The sequence below is a fragment of the Mus musculus genome, chromosome 18 (assembly GCF_000001635.26).
Source record: "Mus musculus strain C57BL/6J chromosome 18, GRCm38.p6 C57BL/6J".
Lineage (NCBI taxonomy): Eukaryota > Metazoa > Chordata > Mammalia > Rodentia > Muridae > Mus > Mus musculus.
Window position 1 is genome coordinate 63129664 of NC_000084.6, and position 18847 is coordinate 63148510.

The 18847-nt window shown below is 41.8% G+C and overlaps 1 protein-coding gene across 10 annotated transcripts in view; it reads right to left on the bottom strand.

Moving 5' to 3' along the window:
- Positions 1–18847, bottom strand: part of Piezo2 (piezo-type mechanosensitive ion channel component 2) — a 377504-nt gene that overhangs the window by 119451 nt on the left and 239206 nt on the right. For all 10 annotated transcript variants that reach the window (XR_386006.4, XR_001782388.2, XM_006526169.4 and 7 more), the window contains exons 6-7: positions 17133–17343; positions 15252–15465 (exon numbers count right to left, since the gene is read on the bottom strand). Coding sequence is in view for 8 of the 10 variants with exons in the window: in XM_006526169.4 (XP_006526232.1) it covers positions 15252–15465; positions 17133–17343 (425 nt within the window). In the remaining 2 variants the exon portion in view is untranslated. The remainder of the gene's footprint in view (positions 1–15251; positions 15466–17132; positions 17344–18847) is intronic.

Consider the following 18847-nt stretch of genomic DNA (forward strand, 5'->3'; position numbering starts at 1 on the left):
AAGTCACAGGGGGAAATGATTCATTTTCTTTTTCTAAGTCGTAGCTCAAATAGACGCTTCTTTGAACAATATGAAAAGCCATATGATGCAATAACATATTACAATTAAGAAGGTAACTGTAGATTGATAGACTAGACAACTTGCTCTATGGATTTTTACTAATTTGATAGTAGATTTGTGAAACATGATTGTTTATAAAATGTATTTTGTCAAATAATATACTTTCAGCTTCTATTTATAAAATGATTAATTATATGGTAATATTTATATATGAATACAAGTTAATTCTTGATATCGTTAAGGATTTTAAAAATAATCAGGATAATCCATAATGGCCCTCAAGGTGAGTTTTCCAGTAGAGATGCTTACAGTTAATTTTGAGAAACACTAAATCATATTCCCATTTGCGTGTGGTCCAAGAATGTGGTTGGACAGCTGGTTCTAGAAGCTTTCATTTAGAGACTCTGGCCCACCACAGCCTCACTGATTTTCAGTACTTGTGGCTGTTTGAGTGCAAATGGCCTCCATAGGATCATAAGTTTGAAACCTTGGTCCTCAGTCTGTTAGGAGGAATTAGAAGATGTGATTGCATTGCAGGAGGTGTGAGCTTGAGGTCTCAGAAGCCTGAACTATTTATTCCCAGTGCTTTCTCTGCCTCTGATTGGGTCTCAAGAGCTCTTAGCTACTGTCCAGCATTGACTGCTCACTACCACGCTCCCCACCATGATGGTCACGGACTCACCCTCTGAAATTGTAAGCTGCACAGAAGTGATTTCCTCTATTATTTGCTTTAGCCATTCATCTCCATCAAATAACAACTGAGACGTTTCTTATCCTGACACCCCTGGAAGCATGGGAAGACCAGGGGCTGATGATCTAACAAAATCAGCTCTTGCAGAAGAGATCAAGAGACTCTGTAAGCAATTTCAGGCATCGTCTCCCTACTTCCTGTAGGCATAACTGACATCATCAGCTAGGCTGGCTAAGCTGCCAATGCTTGTCTGCCTTCTGATTTCTACAAGGCAGTATTATATAAGCTGAGACAGCCAACAACTGCAAGCCTGATATGTTTGGATTAGTCTAATTTTTACAAATTGAACTTGGGAACTAATATTTACATTTAAATCCAGATAAATTGGTGGTTTAAAAATCTTTTGAAATTTAGTTAGCTTGAAAATCTGTGAATGCTTTTAGATGTGAAATGAGAAATTTTGAAAAATAATGGGATTGTACCTTCATATTTGAACAATTTAAAGATAATATAATATAATTATAATATAATTATATAATGTTAGTATCCCAAAAGCAATTAGGGTATTTTACAAGTTCACAATCATTATCAAGAATGTTTCGATGACAGAGTTCCCTACACAAAAACAGGCTTTGTAAAAAAAAAATCACACCAGCCCTGTAAACCTTTTGTTTCTTTTTCTAAAAATATTTATTATTTTATGTTTGATTATATGTGTATACATGTCTGTATAAGTATGTGGATATCAGTGCAATGCCTCTTGAGTCCAGAAGAGGGCACTGGTTCCCTTGTAGCTGGAGTCAGAGGTAGATGTGAGCCTCTGGTCATGGATAATATAAAGTAAACTGTTTAAGAGCAATGCATGCCCTTAGTCACCGAACCATTTGCAGTCCCTTAAACTTTGTTTTTAAGACAGAAAAGTTCCTGATAATTTATGTTTTAGAGTCTTTGTGTCTGTGTTTATTTAAAATAATTATTTTGAACCTTCTAATTACTTACCTGTGAAAAGAAAGGAATGTTTGGTCATATAAATAGGTTTTAATTATTACACATTTTGGAGATTTCTAACAAAACTAATGCAAGAGCTTTTTTATTCCTTTCATAACTACGATGAGTCTCTTTTAGCTGTCTACTCAAAAGAGAGATTTGAAAATATTATTACCTATGCCTCTGATTTCCATCTCCCAGGCTGTTAATGCAACCTGCTACCCAGAATTGTGGAACATAGAAAGCACAAAATGGCATATTATTCTTAGATGCCTTGGGAAATCAAGGGGATCATTTCCCCCTTGAGCCAGGTTTAGTTCTTTTGCTTGGCTCCCAGGCATTGTGGTATCTCAACATCGAAGCATCAGAGTGTGAAGGAGAGACGGAGGAGAGGGAGAACCATTAAAGTGCCACCACGTGTTGGAGGGAAAAATACCGTCCCAAGTAAATGAAGACCCCAAAGAGCCTTGCCCACCATGTCAGTGGCTAAACGGATACCACAAGTAAATGGCTTTAAATTTTAAGGTAGATAGGACAATAGGTACAATGAGTGTCAGCAGACGCACAGAGATCTGCACCCTGCCTGGACTAAACTGCTGTTAGCTCTTGCCACAGTTGATTCTGCCGGCAACATTAACAGAAAGAAAGAAGCACAGGCAGCCAGTTACCTCTTCCCATCGCTCTTCCTCCTTCCTTCTTTCTCCTGGACTGCACCCTGAGTTTGGGAGGTTGGCATGTCATCCTCACTGACATGTATTTTTGCTACATGCATATTTTTAAGTAATGATTATGTCTCGGTTTGGGTTTTAGGGCTGTTGAAGAGACATTACGATGAAGGCAACTCTTATAAAGGAAAACATTCCATTGAAGTTGACTTACGTTTTAGAAGTTTAGTCCAGGGGCTGGAGAGATGGCTCAGCCATTAAAGGCTAGGCTCACAACCCAAAATATAAGTTTAGTCCAATATCATCCTGTCGAGAAGCATGGCAGCATGCAGGGCAGACTTGGTGCTAGAGAAGTCAAGAGTTCTACATCTTGAAGAAAGCAGCAGAAGAAGGATGTCCCATACTGGCCTGAACTTCAGCAGAGGAGACGACAAAGCCCTCACCCACAGTGACACACTTCCTCCAACAAGGCCACACCTACTAATAGCGCCACATCCTATGGGTCAAGCATTCAAACACATGACTCTATGGGGAGCAAACCTATTCAAGCCACCACAGAGTGCATGTGCAATTATTATATATTTATAAATAACACATAGGGTTATTACATGCATTTAACTATGTATATGCAAGAGGTCACACTTGACTATATGCTTTTCTCCCACTAATATGCATACAAAGGTGTCTTAGTTAGGTTTCTATTGCTGTGATAAACACTATTACCAAAAGCAACTTGGGAAAGAAAGGGCTTATTTCATTTTAGTCTTTCACTAAAAATAGGTTCATCAATTCAGCTAAGCTAGCTGGTCCCTACCCCCAGGGATGTGTCTCTTTACCCTCTCTCCCTCCATTGCTGGTTTTATAGACATGTGCCACCACACATAGCTTTTAGTTGGGTGCTGGAAATCTGAACCCTGGTCTTCCTGTTTGTGCAGGAGGCATTTTACTGACTGAGCCATCTCCCTGGCCTCTATAATTTAGGTTTTAATTCAGTACTGGATTTTGGTTTTTTACTCTGCTGCTCAAAAAATTCCCTAGTCCATTATCAGGACCCCTTTCTGTTTGCTAGTGCATTCCTTTGATAAATTCCATTATTCTGCCATTTTCTAATGAAGAAGGAGCTATGTTCTTCTAGACCAGTGGTTCTCAACCTTCCAAATATTTTGACCGTTTTAAACAGTTCCTCATGTTGTGGTGACCCCCCTTCCATAATATTATTTTTGTTGCTATTTCATAACTGTAATCCTGCTACTATTATGAAATGCAATGTAAATATTTCTGGAGATAGAGGTTTGCCAAAATAGTCTTAATCCACAAGTTGGGAACGACTCTTCTAGACAGTAAGGAAAATGGTAAAAAAAAAAAAAAAAAAAAAAATATACAAGTTACATGTTGTATTAACAGTAGGTTAGAAGGAAGATTAAGGGTAAATACATGGCCAAGTCTGAAGCATCGAGGGTGAAGGATGGGGGCTTGTAGCTGACATGAGATAACCAAGCTAAATGGAGATGAGGGGCAGGGCTCTAGGCCTGCTGCCGAACCAAGCCCTGGAGGAGCCCATGGAAGTCAGAGCTGTCCTTCCACATGCTTGGCTTCTAATGTAATCATGACAACTTTTCAAGAGAAGGCGGCTTCTGCAACAGCCTCCAGCTATTTCAGGAACGCTCCGCAGACCATCCTGTAGACAAGGAATGCTTCTTTGTAGTTCAGAGGAACAAAGAGCTGAGGGTAATTAACTGTACCAGGGTTACTCCAGGGTCAGAGGTAGCAATACAAGCCAGTGACTAAAGACTAGCAGACAGTTTAGATCAACAAGTAACAAAGCCAGAGCCAGGGATGGACAAAGGGAGCTTGGACCACATAAGACTGGATAGACAACGTGAAAATGGAACACGACCCTCTTTCTGGTGAAACAAGAGATCAGGCATTAAGTGTGTGTGTGTGGGGGGGGAGTTCTAACTGGCTAGCTAATGACATTATGATAGTCTTCGGACATAGACTAATAAAATGTCCCTGGTTAAGTGGGCTTGGGCATACCCCTTGGTCACTCTCTTACTGGTGCTGAGAACTTCATTTTTCTACTTTATTAAACCTTAATGTCCTGGGTCATCCTTCCTTTACCCACTCACATCTCTGCAAAACTCCACAAAAGGTTTTGCCTTCCTCTTATCCACACTTACAAGTGGCCTTAGTGGCCTTGTAAAAGAAGCCCTGTGCTATGACAAGAAGTCAGCCACCTAGGAACTCAGACACCACACCTCACCCTATGCCAAGCCCATGGTCCCTTCTACTTGGACTCCTCAGTCTCTGGGCCCGAGAGACTAGCTTGTGTATAAGCGTCTAGCTCAGCATTTGTGTTGTATAGTAGCATCTGAGATGGACTAAACCTCCCTAGATCCGAGGCTACTGGAATGACCCCTGTGCTTTGGTGAGGAGGTGGAAGACAGGATGAGAAACAGACATTCCAGATTTAGAATATTGAGCAAGAAGCCGCTAAGCTGTTTGTCATCAAATACAAAAGGGATGTAGCTCTAAGGCCAGCGAAACCTTCCAGATATCTGCTCTCCATATTTCTCGCACTCTTTTTTTTTTTAAATGCCTTTGTCTCATTAAAATATGGACATAATGTCCTGCTGGCAATATGCCTATGGCTAAATTCAGCTACACACTGCAACTTCTACATTCTAGTAATTTTCAAGGAAGCTCTATTCTGACCAACAGTGTTTAAAAAGTGCTCCCCTTCAGAGAGCCAGCTGGGTCTTTGTATGAGTTTCCATTGTAAACATCATTTGCTTACCTGGTAGTGCAATACCAATATTAGAAACTAATACAAATGGGCCCAATATCTCAGGGTCATTTCATTTCTCTCAGCTGGAATTAAAAGGGAACTTTTGGTCACCAATGGTCTGAGATGCTTTTCCCACTTAGGCATTGTGTTCAGGAATCCTCACCATGCAGAGGAGTCCTTCATTCAGTCTGTGCTCTTTGGACTCTCTGTCCCCAGTGTCCTGGCTATGATCCATTTCTTCTGGTTATTTCTGGGATGTATAATGTAAATTTCAACAGCAAATAAAAAGCCATTCCCCAGTAGGTAAATAATACCTTGCCATGCTTACTGGATGGCTGACTTTAAGGCTTATCAATCGACTCTAAACCATGCTTATGAGCTGCAAAGAACACAAATTGTCATCAATCCGTACCTTGCCTCTCCAACCTCTACCCGACACCCTTCCCTAGTCCCCCCCCACCCCCCAAGACGTGGCTTATTCAAGATCACACACTACATTGAGGAAAACACCAAGAACTAGAAAGCAGCTCATTTGAAAACTATTGGTCATTTCTAGATTATATGATGTCATTTACAGAGAGTGAAATCACAGGACCTGGCATGTAGTATGTGCTCCAAAAGTCCTGCCTACTGCTGTTCTGTTACCGCTCTGAGGCATGACATCAGCCTGACTTATGCTGGCACTGGCGAGTGAGAGTCTTTATTGGTCCCATTTAAGATGAATTTGAACTACACTCCCTCACAGTGGGATATACCTGTCTTCATATATGTCTCTTCAGAGATACTGCGGCGTGGCGCTCAGTGGGAAGTCTGAGATGATCTGCAGAATTATGAGCACTGGGATTATGCCTTTCTGTTACTATCAGGCCGTTCACTAAAGTACATTTCTTTCATCTTGACAGTACAATTCAGGGAAAGGTCAAAGAGCCACTGAGAGTGCTTGCAGCTGCGGACAGATTTCAGCCAAACTTTACTCTTCTGCTGCTGCCCAAGGGCGCTGTCCTTCCTTCAGAATATGTATGCCTATTTCTTATAAGTAAATATCTTGCACAGAAATGGCTTACAGCTTTCCGTGCAAAGAGGAAATAGACCCAGGGAGAGCCCTCCATCTCACGGACAGATGGAACCAGAGGACTGGTGCTGTGGCAAAGTGTGACTTCAGCAACCTTCAGTGACAGCTCTCCCAGTCTAGAGCAGGGACTGGCTTGGCATGCGGGATTCCTCTTGGTGCAAAGCAGAAACCTCAGGGATTCTCTCAGCTGCACCCATTTTTTTGATCCGGTCTGCAGAGACCTCCACTATCTTTGAAATGCCTGGCTAAGTGACAAGAAAGTACATGGCAAGGACAGCCCTTTGTCACCAGTGGTCACAAGGCCGTCCTCTTACAGTATCGGAACCATCAAGGTATTCAGAACCAGGTATGTCAGGGGCACGGGTGGTGGTTCTGTTAAAACCTCCTCGATCCAGAATTCTGTGGTAAGAACAAAAAAAAAGCCAAATGCCAAACCGCTGGTGGGTGCTGCAGAATTGCTTTGTATTTTATATGAAAAATCAAAGATTCAGTGTTAGACCTGCAGTGACTACTGAGTCATTTACAGAAAGCAGCAACATGTGTACTTCCAACCTTCTATAAAGTTTTCTCCACAGTAGGAAAATAGCCCGGTCGGAATGAGAGTGGAAACACTTTTAAGGAATCTTAGCAGAAAAAAAAATCTCCTCAAGTTCCATGGCATCCTATCGATCTGAGCCCAGTTCTGCCTCTCACACTTGAGTTTCTGGTGCTCTGGCCTCCCAGTCCTCCCCTCCCTGTTGCACACTATATTGCATCATCCAGAAAACACAGCCAAGACTTGGCCTTCCCATTTCATTAGTCTCTTACTTAAACTTTAGACATGTTTCCATGTGTGTGTGTGAGAAAATGTTAATCTGACAGATTTCACACTACACTGTTTTTCTAAGCCTGGAAAAACTTTACACGGAGCCCCCTGGGCTCTGCATTACTCCTTTGAAGTTTTGAAAGGCACATACATGTCTTCACTAGTCTCCAGTTTGCTGTGATTGGGATTTTTTTTTCTACATTCTTGTAACACTGCTTCGTAATAGCATTCTGTCCAAGGGACAATTTCGTAGCTGGCATAAATGTCTTATATTCAGGATTTGTGATTACTACGAACTGAGGCCATTTGGAAATGTCTTCTGGGTGACCATTCTAGGCTTTATTTCTCTGATGTCACATCTAGGACTCACGAGAGAGTCTTTACATATGGTGACTATTTTAAAATCTATGGCTGCTATCCCTTGTCTGGATGGATCTCTCTACAGGGAAGGCAGGAGAAAGGCCTGAGAAGCAGGATACTAGGGACCACGTGATCCTCTCTGCTCTTGGGCTATTTCTTGTGATAGTAATTCTTGCATTTCGTAGGGAGCACCAGACCAGAGCAGGATCCATGGGCATTTCTGTTACAGATATCTTTCTTCTTAACTGGATACAATGTCCGTATGAGCTTCAGTACCTCCTTTCCAAGTCCCTGAGAGCTAAGAATCAATCGGTAAAGTGCAAACCAGAAGAGAAGATTATCCACAAGTATGTGGTATGCTTCCACATCTGGATCTGTGTGTCTCCTAACAACCCGCTGGGCATCTGCATTATGGTGAGGACACGCGTAGCTTTGAGGCTCAGTGACCAGGAAGGTCACAAGTAGTGAGTCAGTCTGCTGGCTGCAAGTCAGGACCCCACACTAAGTCTTGCCAGCAACTCCCTACCAACACATTTGAAAATTTACACAAAGGCAAGTTCCTTGAAAGACAGAAACTGCTAAAACTCAAGTCTTCCAGCCATAACAGATGTTGATTCTCTCTCTCTCTCTCTCTCTCTCTCTCTCTCTTAAAAAAAAAGCCAATGAAGAAAACTTCAAATCCAAATACAATGCTAATCATCAAAGAAGAGAAAATAATTCTCAAGTCACTCTGTGAGGTTACCATTATCTGATGCCCAAACCAGAAAGAGACACACCCATAATACAAAATGATGAAGCAAAGCCTATTATGAGCACCATTAAAATGCTGTATACACTGTGCCTTACGTTCACAATCACCCTGCCCCTGCATTCTTCGTTTCTAAGAATCCTATACCATGCCTATCTTAAAGCATTTAGAAAGGAAAAACTATGTATCTACCAATATCATACTTAGAAAATATCACTGCTTTTATCACAATGTTGCTTAGTTGTTTTTTTTTTTTAACTGTCCATAGTATTTAGAAACTCTCAGACATGGACCATAAAGCATGAGGGGTGTCCGTAGGTATTTAAAAATTGGCAATGACCTTTCTTAGAAAATCATTTCCTCAATAGTGTCTGGGTTTGGTGACTGTATATGGGATGGATCACCAGGTGGACAGTCTCTGGATGGTCATTCCTTCAATCTCTGCTCCACACTTTGTCTCTGTAACTCCTCCCATGGGTATTTTGATCCTCTTTCCAAGAAGGACTGAAGTATCCACACTTGGGGCTTCCTTCTTCTTGAGCTTCATGTGGTTTGTGAAATGTATCTTGGGTATTCTGAGCTTCTGGGCTAATATCCACTTATCAGTGAGTGCATATCATGTGTGCTCTTTTGTGCTTGCTGACAGGAGACTGATTAGCTGTTTCCTGAGAGGCTCTGCCAGTGCCTGACTAATACAGAAGTGGATGCTCAAACAGCCATCCAGTGGACTGAGCACAGGTTCCTCAATGGAGGAACTAGAGAATGGACCCAAGGAGCTGAAGGGGTTTGCAGCCCCATGGGAGGAACAGCAATAAGAATCAAACAGTACCCCTAGAGCTCCCAGGGACTAAACCACCAACCAAAGAGTACTCATGGAGGGACTCATGGCTCCAGCCGCATATGTAGCAGAGGATGGCCTTGTGGGACATCAACGAGAGGAGAGGCTCTCGGTCCTGTGACGGCTCGATGCCCCAGTGTAGGGGAATGCCAGGACAGGGAAGCAGGAGTGGGTGGGTTAGAGCAGGAGGCGGCAGGATGGGATGGGGAGGAGAGTTTGGAATAAAAATGAGGAAAGGAGATAACATTTGAAATGTAAATAAAGAAAATATCTAATAAAAAAATAAAAGAAAAAAAAAAAAGAAAATCATTTCCTATGTATTGCCTTATCCCATCATGGCTACCTCTGCGGCAAACATTTTGAATTCTGCTGACATATAAAGAGCCAAAATACAAACTGGGGCTGAAGGTGGACACTGAGAGAAAAAAAGGCAGAACCAAGATCTGCGAGTCCAGTATGTAACCTTCCAGGGTCTTGTCAAAGCCCCAGAGAGTCAGGCCTCATGGGCAAGCTAAGTTGCAATGGCCTCAGAGGGGAAGCATGCAGAAGACCATGTTCTTTCCTCACAAAAGGAAGATGTAGGCATCCAGAAGGAAATATCCAAGCTAGGTTTTGGGGGAAGAGAAAGAGCCAGTGGTGTAAGCATGTAGAGAAGTTTTTCCAGTGATGAAGCAGTTGAACATAATGGATTCAGGACGTCAAAATTGCAATGGTTTATGGGGCTCACACTGTAAGTTTGACTTTAGCAGCAAACATTAAAGCTTTAAAGAAAAACAATAAAAAAATAAAAAACAAAACAAACAAAACAAAACTTAGTATCCACTTGTCACCATGCCCTTGAAATGTGTTTTCCTATTAATGCAATACTACCACATGGTCAAGGCTGCACTTTCATGTCTAGTTTATATAAAAAAAAAAAAAAAAAAAAAAAGAAGAAGATCAAAAGGCTCAGCGTATGTGCTCAGGTTCCGACGGTACTCTGCTCAGGAAATAGTCAGGCCAGGATTCCAGATCCCTAGGCTGTAACCTGTTAGCACCATATTCTTACTGTCATATTCCTGAGACTGCGGGGTTCATTTGATCCTTGATGGCAGAGATAAGACCTGATGGGCAGAAGAAGGCCATGACCTGTGGTCAAGTGTCAGCAGCCTGGTTGCTGTCATCGCTATAGACTGTGCTGGATGAATTACGTAGTCTGACCAACTGAAAGATGTTCTGGTTGCCACGGCAGAGCATGAGATATCTTCTCCACCAAACCCTAAAGAGAAACCCTTTCTGAGAGATGCCTCCTACAGGCAAAGAGGGAAAAGAATCTTGTCCACAGCGTTTAATTCAAGCCTAAGGCCTGGAAGATGTGATGGGAGCACGGAGATCACTGGACTGTGTAAACAGCCCAAAGAAGTTCCATCCACATGGTTAGAAGCTGCCCTTGTAGGTATCATCACTGGTAGGATACCACATTGCCCCAGGATTGAAGTCTACGCCATACCATGTGATCCCAAGTTGTGACATATTGTCCAGACAGACTCGGATATTCGCGAGCTTAGATCCCATTGGTGTGTAAGCTTACACACTTCCGTTTACCTTTGGAGAACCTAAATCACGTTCATTTGGCTCTAACTGTTCATCTTTGAGACGAACACACACAAACATTGCCTGGAACCTATAGACCAAGTCATGTAACCATTAAAATCCTCCCTAAAAATGATACCAATGTTTGCTTACAACTGTGCCCCCTGCGAAATTGCAGGGGAACAATGTCATCCAGGATATGCTGACTCTTGTCACCAAGGGACAAAGAACGATTAACTGCTTTGGGTTTAAGTGGATATTCCCTAATATTAAAATGAAATACTTTTCATTGATGTTCCCCCATTCCCTGGGCTCTTTGCACATAAAAGTTTTTGCTAAAATGAAAACTGAGATGTAACTGAGCGTTTATTTGCCGATTCAGTTTACTGGCCCTCAGACCAATCCACTTCAGACAGACCCAGTGATGTCAGCCCTGGATCTTCTGAGCAAAGCAAATGCCCGGGCTCCTAGTAGAGGAGCCGATAGAATTTCTTCACTTCTGAGTGCAGGCTGCCTTCCTTACAGAAAGAGAGAAAGATGCACACCGCGGGGCTTTTGTTTCTCCTTTCAAATAAAGCTATTTTACAATCACCTCACAAGAGGATGCATAGCACAAATGACACAGAACTTTTAAATGTTTGTCCTTTAACTTTTCTCTTCTTGGTCACAGAGTAAGGTTGCCATGTTGGTGTCCCAGAACTTGTTGCCTCTATGTTTACATGGCTTTAGTGCTGAAATAAACAAAGCCTTTCCATTCATCAAACATGATTCATTTCTAATCATAACTTATGGGAGCTAGCAGATAAAGGGACAGCATTAAGTCATTCTAGGTTCATTGAATAGACTGTGCTATTTGACTAAGGATGGTCGAGAATTTAGAGTCAAAAAAGCAAGTAACAGAAATGAAAATAGTACCCCAACCTTTCTAGTGAGTCGGTGAACAAGCTGGAAAACATTCAGAGACTGGCAGAAAAGGTAGACAAAAACAAGAAGGAAAACCGGGTGCCCCATGTTCTGTATGAGTGGAAATGGGATCCAAAGAGGATGGAGTAATGAAGGCAATGGGTTCTGATCATCCAGCTGGAAAGGTGGAGGCTAGACAGACAGACAGACAGAAGGACGGATAGACAGAGACAGACAGATAGATAGACGAGAGACAGACAGACAGACAGACAGATGATAGATGGATAGATAGACGAGAGACAGACAGACAGACAGACAGACAGACAGACAGACAGACAATAGATATCATCTTTCATGGGCATTGTCACTATTCTTTATAATTAGTGGGACCCACACCCTTGTACTCAACTTCCAGATAACCTCGTTCTTCAGTCAAAAAGCAGTTTCTATCTTCTTTTAAGTTTTCAAATGGGCACTCTGGTTGTAATCATCTTTATTTTCAGGGAAATGTAACCAAAATTTTTGTCACGGGTATGGCACACAACTTTGTTGGGTATTATTTGAAAAGGTGAAATAAATAGTAAAGAAAGAACGGTTTTGAAAGTGGAAATCTGAGTATCATTGTTTGATTTCTTCCACTTAGATCTTATGATTTAGAGTTAATTGTGTATTGAAACGATCCTTAGGGAAAGGCTAATGTCTGAAAGGCATTACATTTCAATATCCAAAGGATACAATGTAATGTGTTATGATCGTCAAGTTAGGAACTACGTCACAGGAGTTTACTGTTGCCCTGGTTTGTCTTCTTCACATGCGAATAAACAACCTAACTTGCTGCTAGTTGCTGAAAGAGTTGAGAGTAACCAACTTATGTACAAAGCATCGTCTGTTAATAAGTATAATTAATAAAGTATAATTTTAATTCCATGACAGCTTTAAAAAAAACCAAACCACTGTTATCTTAGCCACAGGAGCAAAGCACAGGTCGAGTACAGTGCACTGCCTGTTCTGCTTCATGTGTGGTTTAGCATGGTTTATACTGTACATTTATGGGCAAAAAAGAAAAATAATATTTTACAAAATATTAGAATAATACAAAATTGAAATTTTAATGTCCTGACACAAAGTTTTGCTAGAACTTGGTCCTGTTGGTTCTTTATATCTAGGTTTGGCTGTTTCACCGGGGGGCAACTTCTTCACGTAACTGTGACACATAACTGTGTTTTATGGCACATAAAACATGAACTGCCCCCTTACAGAAGGAGAAGTTGCCTGGGACTTAGAAGTGCTTTCTTGATGGTGCTATATAATCTTTACTTCCCATTGTCAGCCTCTAGGGGGCAGAAAGGAACCTAAACTTGGAAGAAGGAAAGCTACTGGCCAGCAAAGGATGTTTACATTTCCAATTAAGTCATTGCCTAAAAAGCCAGCACTTTCAACAGCACAGGGTATTTTTTATATATGTTCAATAAACCAAAAAATTAAATGCCTAAGAGAAACTGAAGGATTCATTTAGCTCACTGCTAACGTCTGCATTAAAGTCCAGCATTTACTCACTACCGCCCAAAACAAATATTATGCAATATGCACCATTAAAGAAACTCCGGAGTTTTAATGTGTCTATATAGCATGCTTTTCTTATTAAACTGAATCACAGTTCTTAAGTTTACAGGTTAATACCATCCACTGAGCCATTTGGATTTGTCATTACTGGAGTGTCAGCATGCACGCTTGTGTGTGTGTGTGTGTGTGTCTGTAGTTATGTATGTGTACGCAGGTCTGTGCATGCCTCTGTGTGCATGTACATGTGTGTGTTTTAACCGAATGTAAATGGTATTGGCATTAGTTAGTATATAGTCGTGCTGTAAGGATACAAACTCTAACCAGCATCTTCTTTACATATGAATCTACACAGTCTGCTTTGTAATTACCACCACACAGCAACCTCACAGGGTAGCAAGTCTCTGTTACTGAGGTGGTCATATCATCTGTGCACTTTTCCAGTACAGGTTCCACATCTCAATGAGGCAGTAGTGAGCCCCATCCCAAGGGCACAGCAGAGGCAGGAGCTTTGGTTCTTCTCACCTGCACCCTCAAATAATTTTTGTGTGTCCTTTTCTTTCCTGTAACTTTGTGAACTTTCTGATAGACAAAGAAAGTACAGACCGAATGATCGATAATTCCCCTACTGACCGTGCAAATAATATGGTCTTTTCCCTGTATCCTTTTTGTTTTGTTTTTGTTTTTGTTTTTGTTTTTCTCTGTATAGCCCTGGCTATCCTGGAACTCACTCTGTAGACCAGGTTGGCCTCGAACTCAGAAATCCACCTGCCTCTGCCTCCCAAGTGCTGGGATTAAAGGCGTGCGCCACCACCGCTCAGATCCCCTGTATCCTTTTATTTACTTCATAATCTATCATACTGGTTGCTAAATTATCACAGCAGAGTGTCTGTGATGTTTCAATTTCATCACAACACTGCATCCTTAAACGCAGCTCCTAGAATATTGGTATCCATTTCTGTGCTCACAAATAGAGAAATTAGCAACAAATCTAAGAAATTAGTCGCAATTCCATAGTATCCGGTAATTCCAGTACCCCTCACTTAGCTTCAGTGTCTTTGAGGGACTTGCTGTTGGCTCAGCATAGAGATGTCTTACACTTGCATGCAGTTCTCTAAACCAGCACGGTTCTTGCTAGAGTCTAAATATGCTCATTTTTAGCAAAAACAATAAATAAATAAATAAATAAATAAATAAATAAATAAATAAATAAATAAAAGTTGACTTTTGAAGAGAGAATTATGGAGCCACATTATTCTGGTTTTTTCTGGCTGTTTTCATTTGGGGCAATTTGAATTATTCCTGAGCTTGTAGTTTGAAGATCAAGTCTAATTACTGGACACCAGGACTCTGTGTGCCTCCAACAGTGTAGAGCGCCGAGGTGTCAAACAGCAAGGTCTCCTGGAGCGGGGAATGCCAACACCGGTCTATTGATATACGTGCTGAGTATTCTGTAAATTTCGCTTCCCTTTGCCATTGGAGACATCGGTGAGGTGACGCTGCAGATGTCTTCATCCCCACAACACTTAAGAAAAGCTTTCAGGCGGAGGCTAGAAACATATGCTTTATTTGGGAATAATAAATAATGATTAACCCCTTCATCCATTTTCCTTTCATAGGTTGCCACTGTCTTGCAGGATGGAATTTCCTTTTTGAACTGAGAATGGCCTAGAATCCCCCCCCCCCCAAGTCAAAATAAGTCCTAAGCTCTTTAATTCCATTTTCATAGTCGTGAGTTGGTATAACAGTCATGTTCAATACAGGCACCTAGTTATATAATCCACTTGCTCTAAAATCCTGGATTCTAGTATTTTTAGTTTTACTCATTTTTCTATAGTCAGTTTGTTATTGTTTTGGAGGCTCAGTTGGTCATTATATGCTTGGCCTGGGAGAGCTCTGTCTAGCTAGATGCTGGGAAATGATTTTTGCGTTCTCTTTTCGGACTCCATGTCTCTCCTGTCTGCTCCAGACAGCAGCCCCTCCTGCCTCCAATGCCAGCAGCACCTTTATTCCAGAACACCCTCCCTTTTCTTCTCGACTGTGTTGTCAATAAAACCACAGTGCTAGACTGCTTCCCTGCTGTGCCAAACCTCTGCTTAATGCACCAACTGGCAAACTAACAGGGTCCTACAAAGGCTGCGGGGGGTGGGGGGTTAGCCAAGGGACGAGACCTTCTTCTGACATGTTGGTGATTTCTCCTACCTTGCATAGTAGTCATTGGGCGGGACCGCTTCTTGGAAGAATTGGAACTGGTACAGATAAAGTCCAATCAGGTGCCCAGCAGTGAAGATTGCCAGCAGGACACAGAGGCAGCCGAACAGCAATGGGTCGAAAGTTCGGCACCAGGACCACCAGGTACACAGGCCCAGAAATACAAAGAAGTACACAGCCGAGGTCAAAGATGGCAGCATCATGCCTAGGGAGAAAAATGGAGCCATGACAAGGGGACAGGACGATGCTTGTCACTCGGTGAATTTCCTTTATGTGCTAGAAATGTAGTGAACTGATCAAGACTTAAACGCTATTAACTCTTGCATGCAAGGGATTTTACTTTAACAAAGTCCATCAATATCATCAAAATCATAAATGCTTTACCAATGGTAGGGGAAAGTCACACATGAAATGAATACTGTTATGAGCACGCTTTAAGACAAGATATTGAAGAAATCCCAACCTCATCATTTGAGCTGAGGAAAAAAGAATTTCCTTTTCTTACCAGTAGAATTGAATGCGAACTTCACTATTTTCCTTTTCTAACTTGTCCCTCCCACCTCAGAGCTACAAGAATATAGGTACACTCATTCCAACTTTTCCTTATACCAACTTGCTTTTTTTCCTTTTTTCAATTTTTCATTCATTATTTTTTTCATTGGCAATTTAACACTTGCACATCATGCATACTGACCATTCTCACTCCCAACCCTCTCCCTACTGCTCTCCTTGACCCTATACATTTCGTTCTCACATTCATGCATATTTCTTTTTAAGAATTGATTTTTAGGTTTTGCGTGTGAATGCTTGCATGTGTGCATGTGTGCATACGTGTGTGTCCTCACATGTCTGTAGGTGTCTACAAAGTTCAAAAGAAGTCATTGAATCGCTGGCTTTAGGAATTAAAGGAGGTTGTGAGCCACCCCCCACTTGATGTGGGGGCTAGGATTCTCTCTTAGGTCCTCTCAGATTCAAGGGCTTTTAACCATAGGACCATCTTTCCAGCCCCTTAACTTTGTTTTATGATCTACTGAGCTTAACAAGTGCTGTCGGCATGGCCATGGTGTTGAACTATTTTTTTTCCAGCTAAGATTTATAAAAACATTATATATTGTGGATGCTGTAGTCTCATTACAAGTTTGTTTTACCTGCTGATGCAACTCATTTATACGTGGCTTAAAGCAACTTGATCATGGAGTTTTGAAAAGTTCTCAGTAAAATATTGGGTTTTATTTGCTGAAAAACTCTACTTCCCTCTTGTCTTCTTTTTCCCTACTAAAAAGATGTTATTTCACCTTTGTAACTTCAGTCTGAGTGAGTTCACTTTAAGAAGCTCTCAGTATGGTAGTCAGTGGGAAGGAAGGAGGGGGACAGAATTAGATGACATTATTATGGAACAAGCAGAATGTGGCCAACATTTAAAGGAAATTACTGTCTGTGGAGGGAGATTACAATCTAACTTGGGAAGAAAAACTGTATATCTTGGAGGGTTAAATTAAGATTTCAAATACCCCATGATGGAAAAGATAGTGTTGGCCTTCTACATACTCAAATAACTAATTGCCAACAGAGCAGAGTTCAAAGGTTCCGGGGAAGAGAAACAGCTCTTATTCTAATCTAAACATATAAAATGAGCTCACTTAGATATGGGAAAGATGATTTGACAGAGATTAACAGTCTTTTTGAAAGCCTCAGACCAGAACTTGACGGGTGCAATGAGGCTGGCTGGGGAAGTTTCTCATGGGGCTGGCTTCACAGTGTTATGCTGTGACCCTGGAACCCCTTGTTTCTTCCTTCCCCCTTTTACCATCTCTTACTGTGCACACGTGACCTGTGACTATCTCAGGGTGAAGCCCTTCGGGACTCACTCACCCGAGGAGCCCAGTAGGATGGTCACCACGACCTTGCCCGCCGTGGTGATCATATTGCCAATGAACTCCTTCAGTTTGGAGGCGACAGAGGCGAACCTGCGAAGTATTTTTAGTTTTGTGCTTTCTTCTAGCTCTCCTTCCATGCCTTCTTCTCCATCTAAGTCCTCTTCATAAATCAGCGCCTCCTCTGAATCCATCTTTTCTCCTCCAGCCTGGAAGAAATAAAATCAGAGAATGCAGGAAGGAATACTTCTATAAAGTCACGGCCCCCAAGCCACTGGTCAGTCACTGGGGTTAGCTTCACAAACCAGGAAAATGATCAGCCCCAGGTCTTTTGGTAGCGAGTCTAAGTCACTGTGACCCACAGACCTACCTTGGGGCCCCAGAGAGAGATATGCCATGCTCCCTACCTGTATCCAATCTTGTACAGAAAAAAAACTTTCTTCTTTTACAGAAGAAAACTGTCATGGCCATTAACAATCTTGGCTAAGATCTGTCTGGATTGTTTTGTTTTGTATTTTGTTTTGGTTGATTTTTTGGCTTGTTCTTTTGTTTGTTTGTTTTTGCTTTGTTTTCAGCTTTGTCTGCTCTGCTGCTGGCTGGTTTTATAGAACTTTAGAGGCAAAACAGGACAGAGGTGGGGATGTGGCCACGATGAGAATGCTGCTGTCTTTCTTCCTTCTTAGTTTATCTCTGCTGCCTGTCACAGGATTCAGTGGTATTGGGCTGCTTGGACAACAGCACAGTGGCTTCCTGTCAGGTCCTTTCAGAGGAAGCTATGCTGGCTGGATCTTTACAGAACTTGGTACTGTCTCATTAAGGATACAGGGAGAAACACAGACAGCGGGAAAGAAATATGAGTCTCCAGGCACTACTTTTAACTGAGAATGTAAATGGGGTTTTAACTGTTTTTAAAGACTAGACAAGAATTTTTTTTTCTCAATTAGAATTGCTCCTTAAAGGGGTTGGGATTTTTTTTAAAGGAATCAAACATAGAAACTCTCCCCCATAATGAGTGACATTGTATTTGTCCCTAGGTTGACAGACTGCATATGTTTGGCCTAGCATCTGGCTAGGGGCTTGGGAGACTCTCATCCCAGTCTACTCTGTACCCTTGGGAGATGGGTGGGAGCCTGGCTTTTCTGATCTTCATGCCACAGGTTCTTTCTGAAGACCCTCTCCTCAGCTGCTCACAGCACTCATCCCTGGGTGCTGGCTCTGACTAGGCTGAGTTCACCGAGGAAAATGGGCCCAGAAGGGTGGGTACCAATTTAAGGACATTCTGAGTGATTGGAGGATTCCAAGACATTAGAAAGAAAGGTAGACATTAGTTAGAAAGTTAGAAGACCACAAGGGACTAGAATTATCCACTCAGTAAAAAAAGGCTAGAGGGTACCCCTTATCCCTTAACCTGATCCAACAACATATGTATATACCCATGAGCATACATGTATATATCCACACACAAACATGCACACCTCCCAAACAACCCATGTATATGCCTATGCATACACACATATGCACTCGTACATACAGGTAAATATCCATGCACAGAACATACACATATGTACTTACACACATATGCACACACCATATAGGCTGATAGACACATACGCACACACAAGTATATCCACGCGTACAAACATGTGCACCCCTCTCCCCAGCAAGATTTAAAACTGGGCAAACTAAACTCCATGTATGTAAATGAGGTTCTGT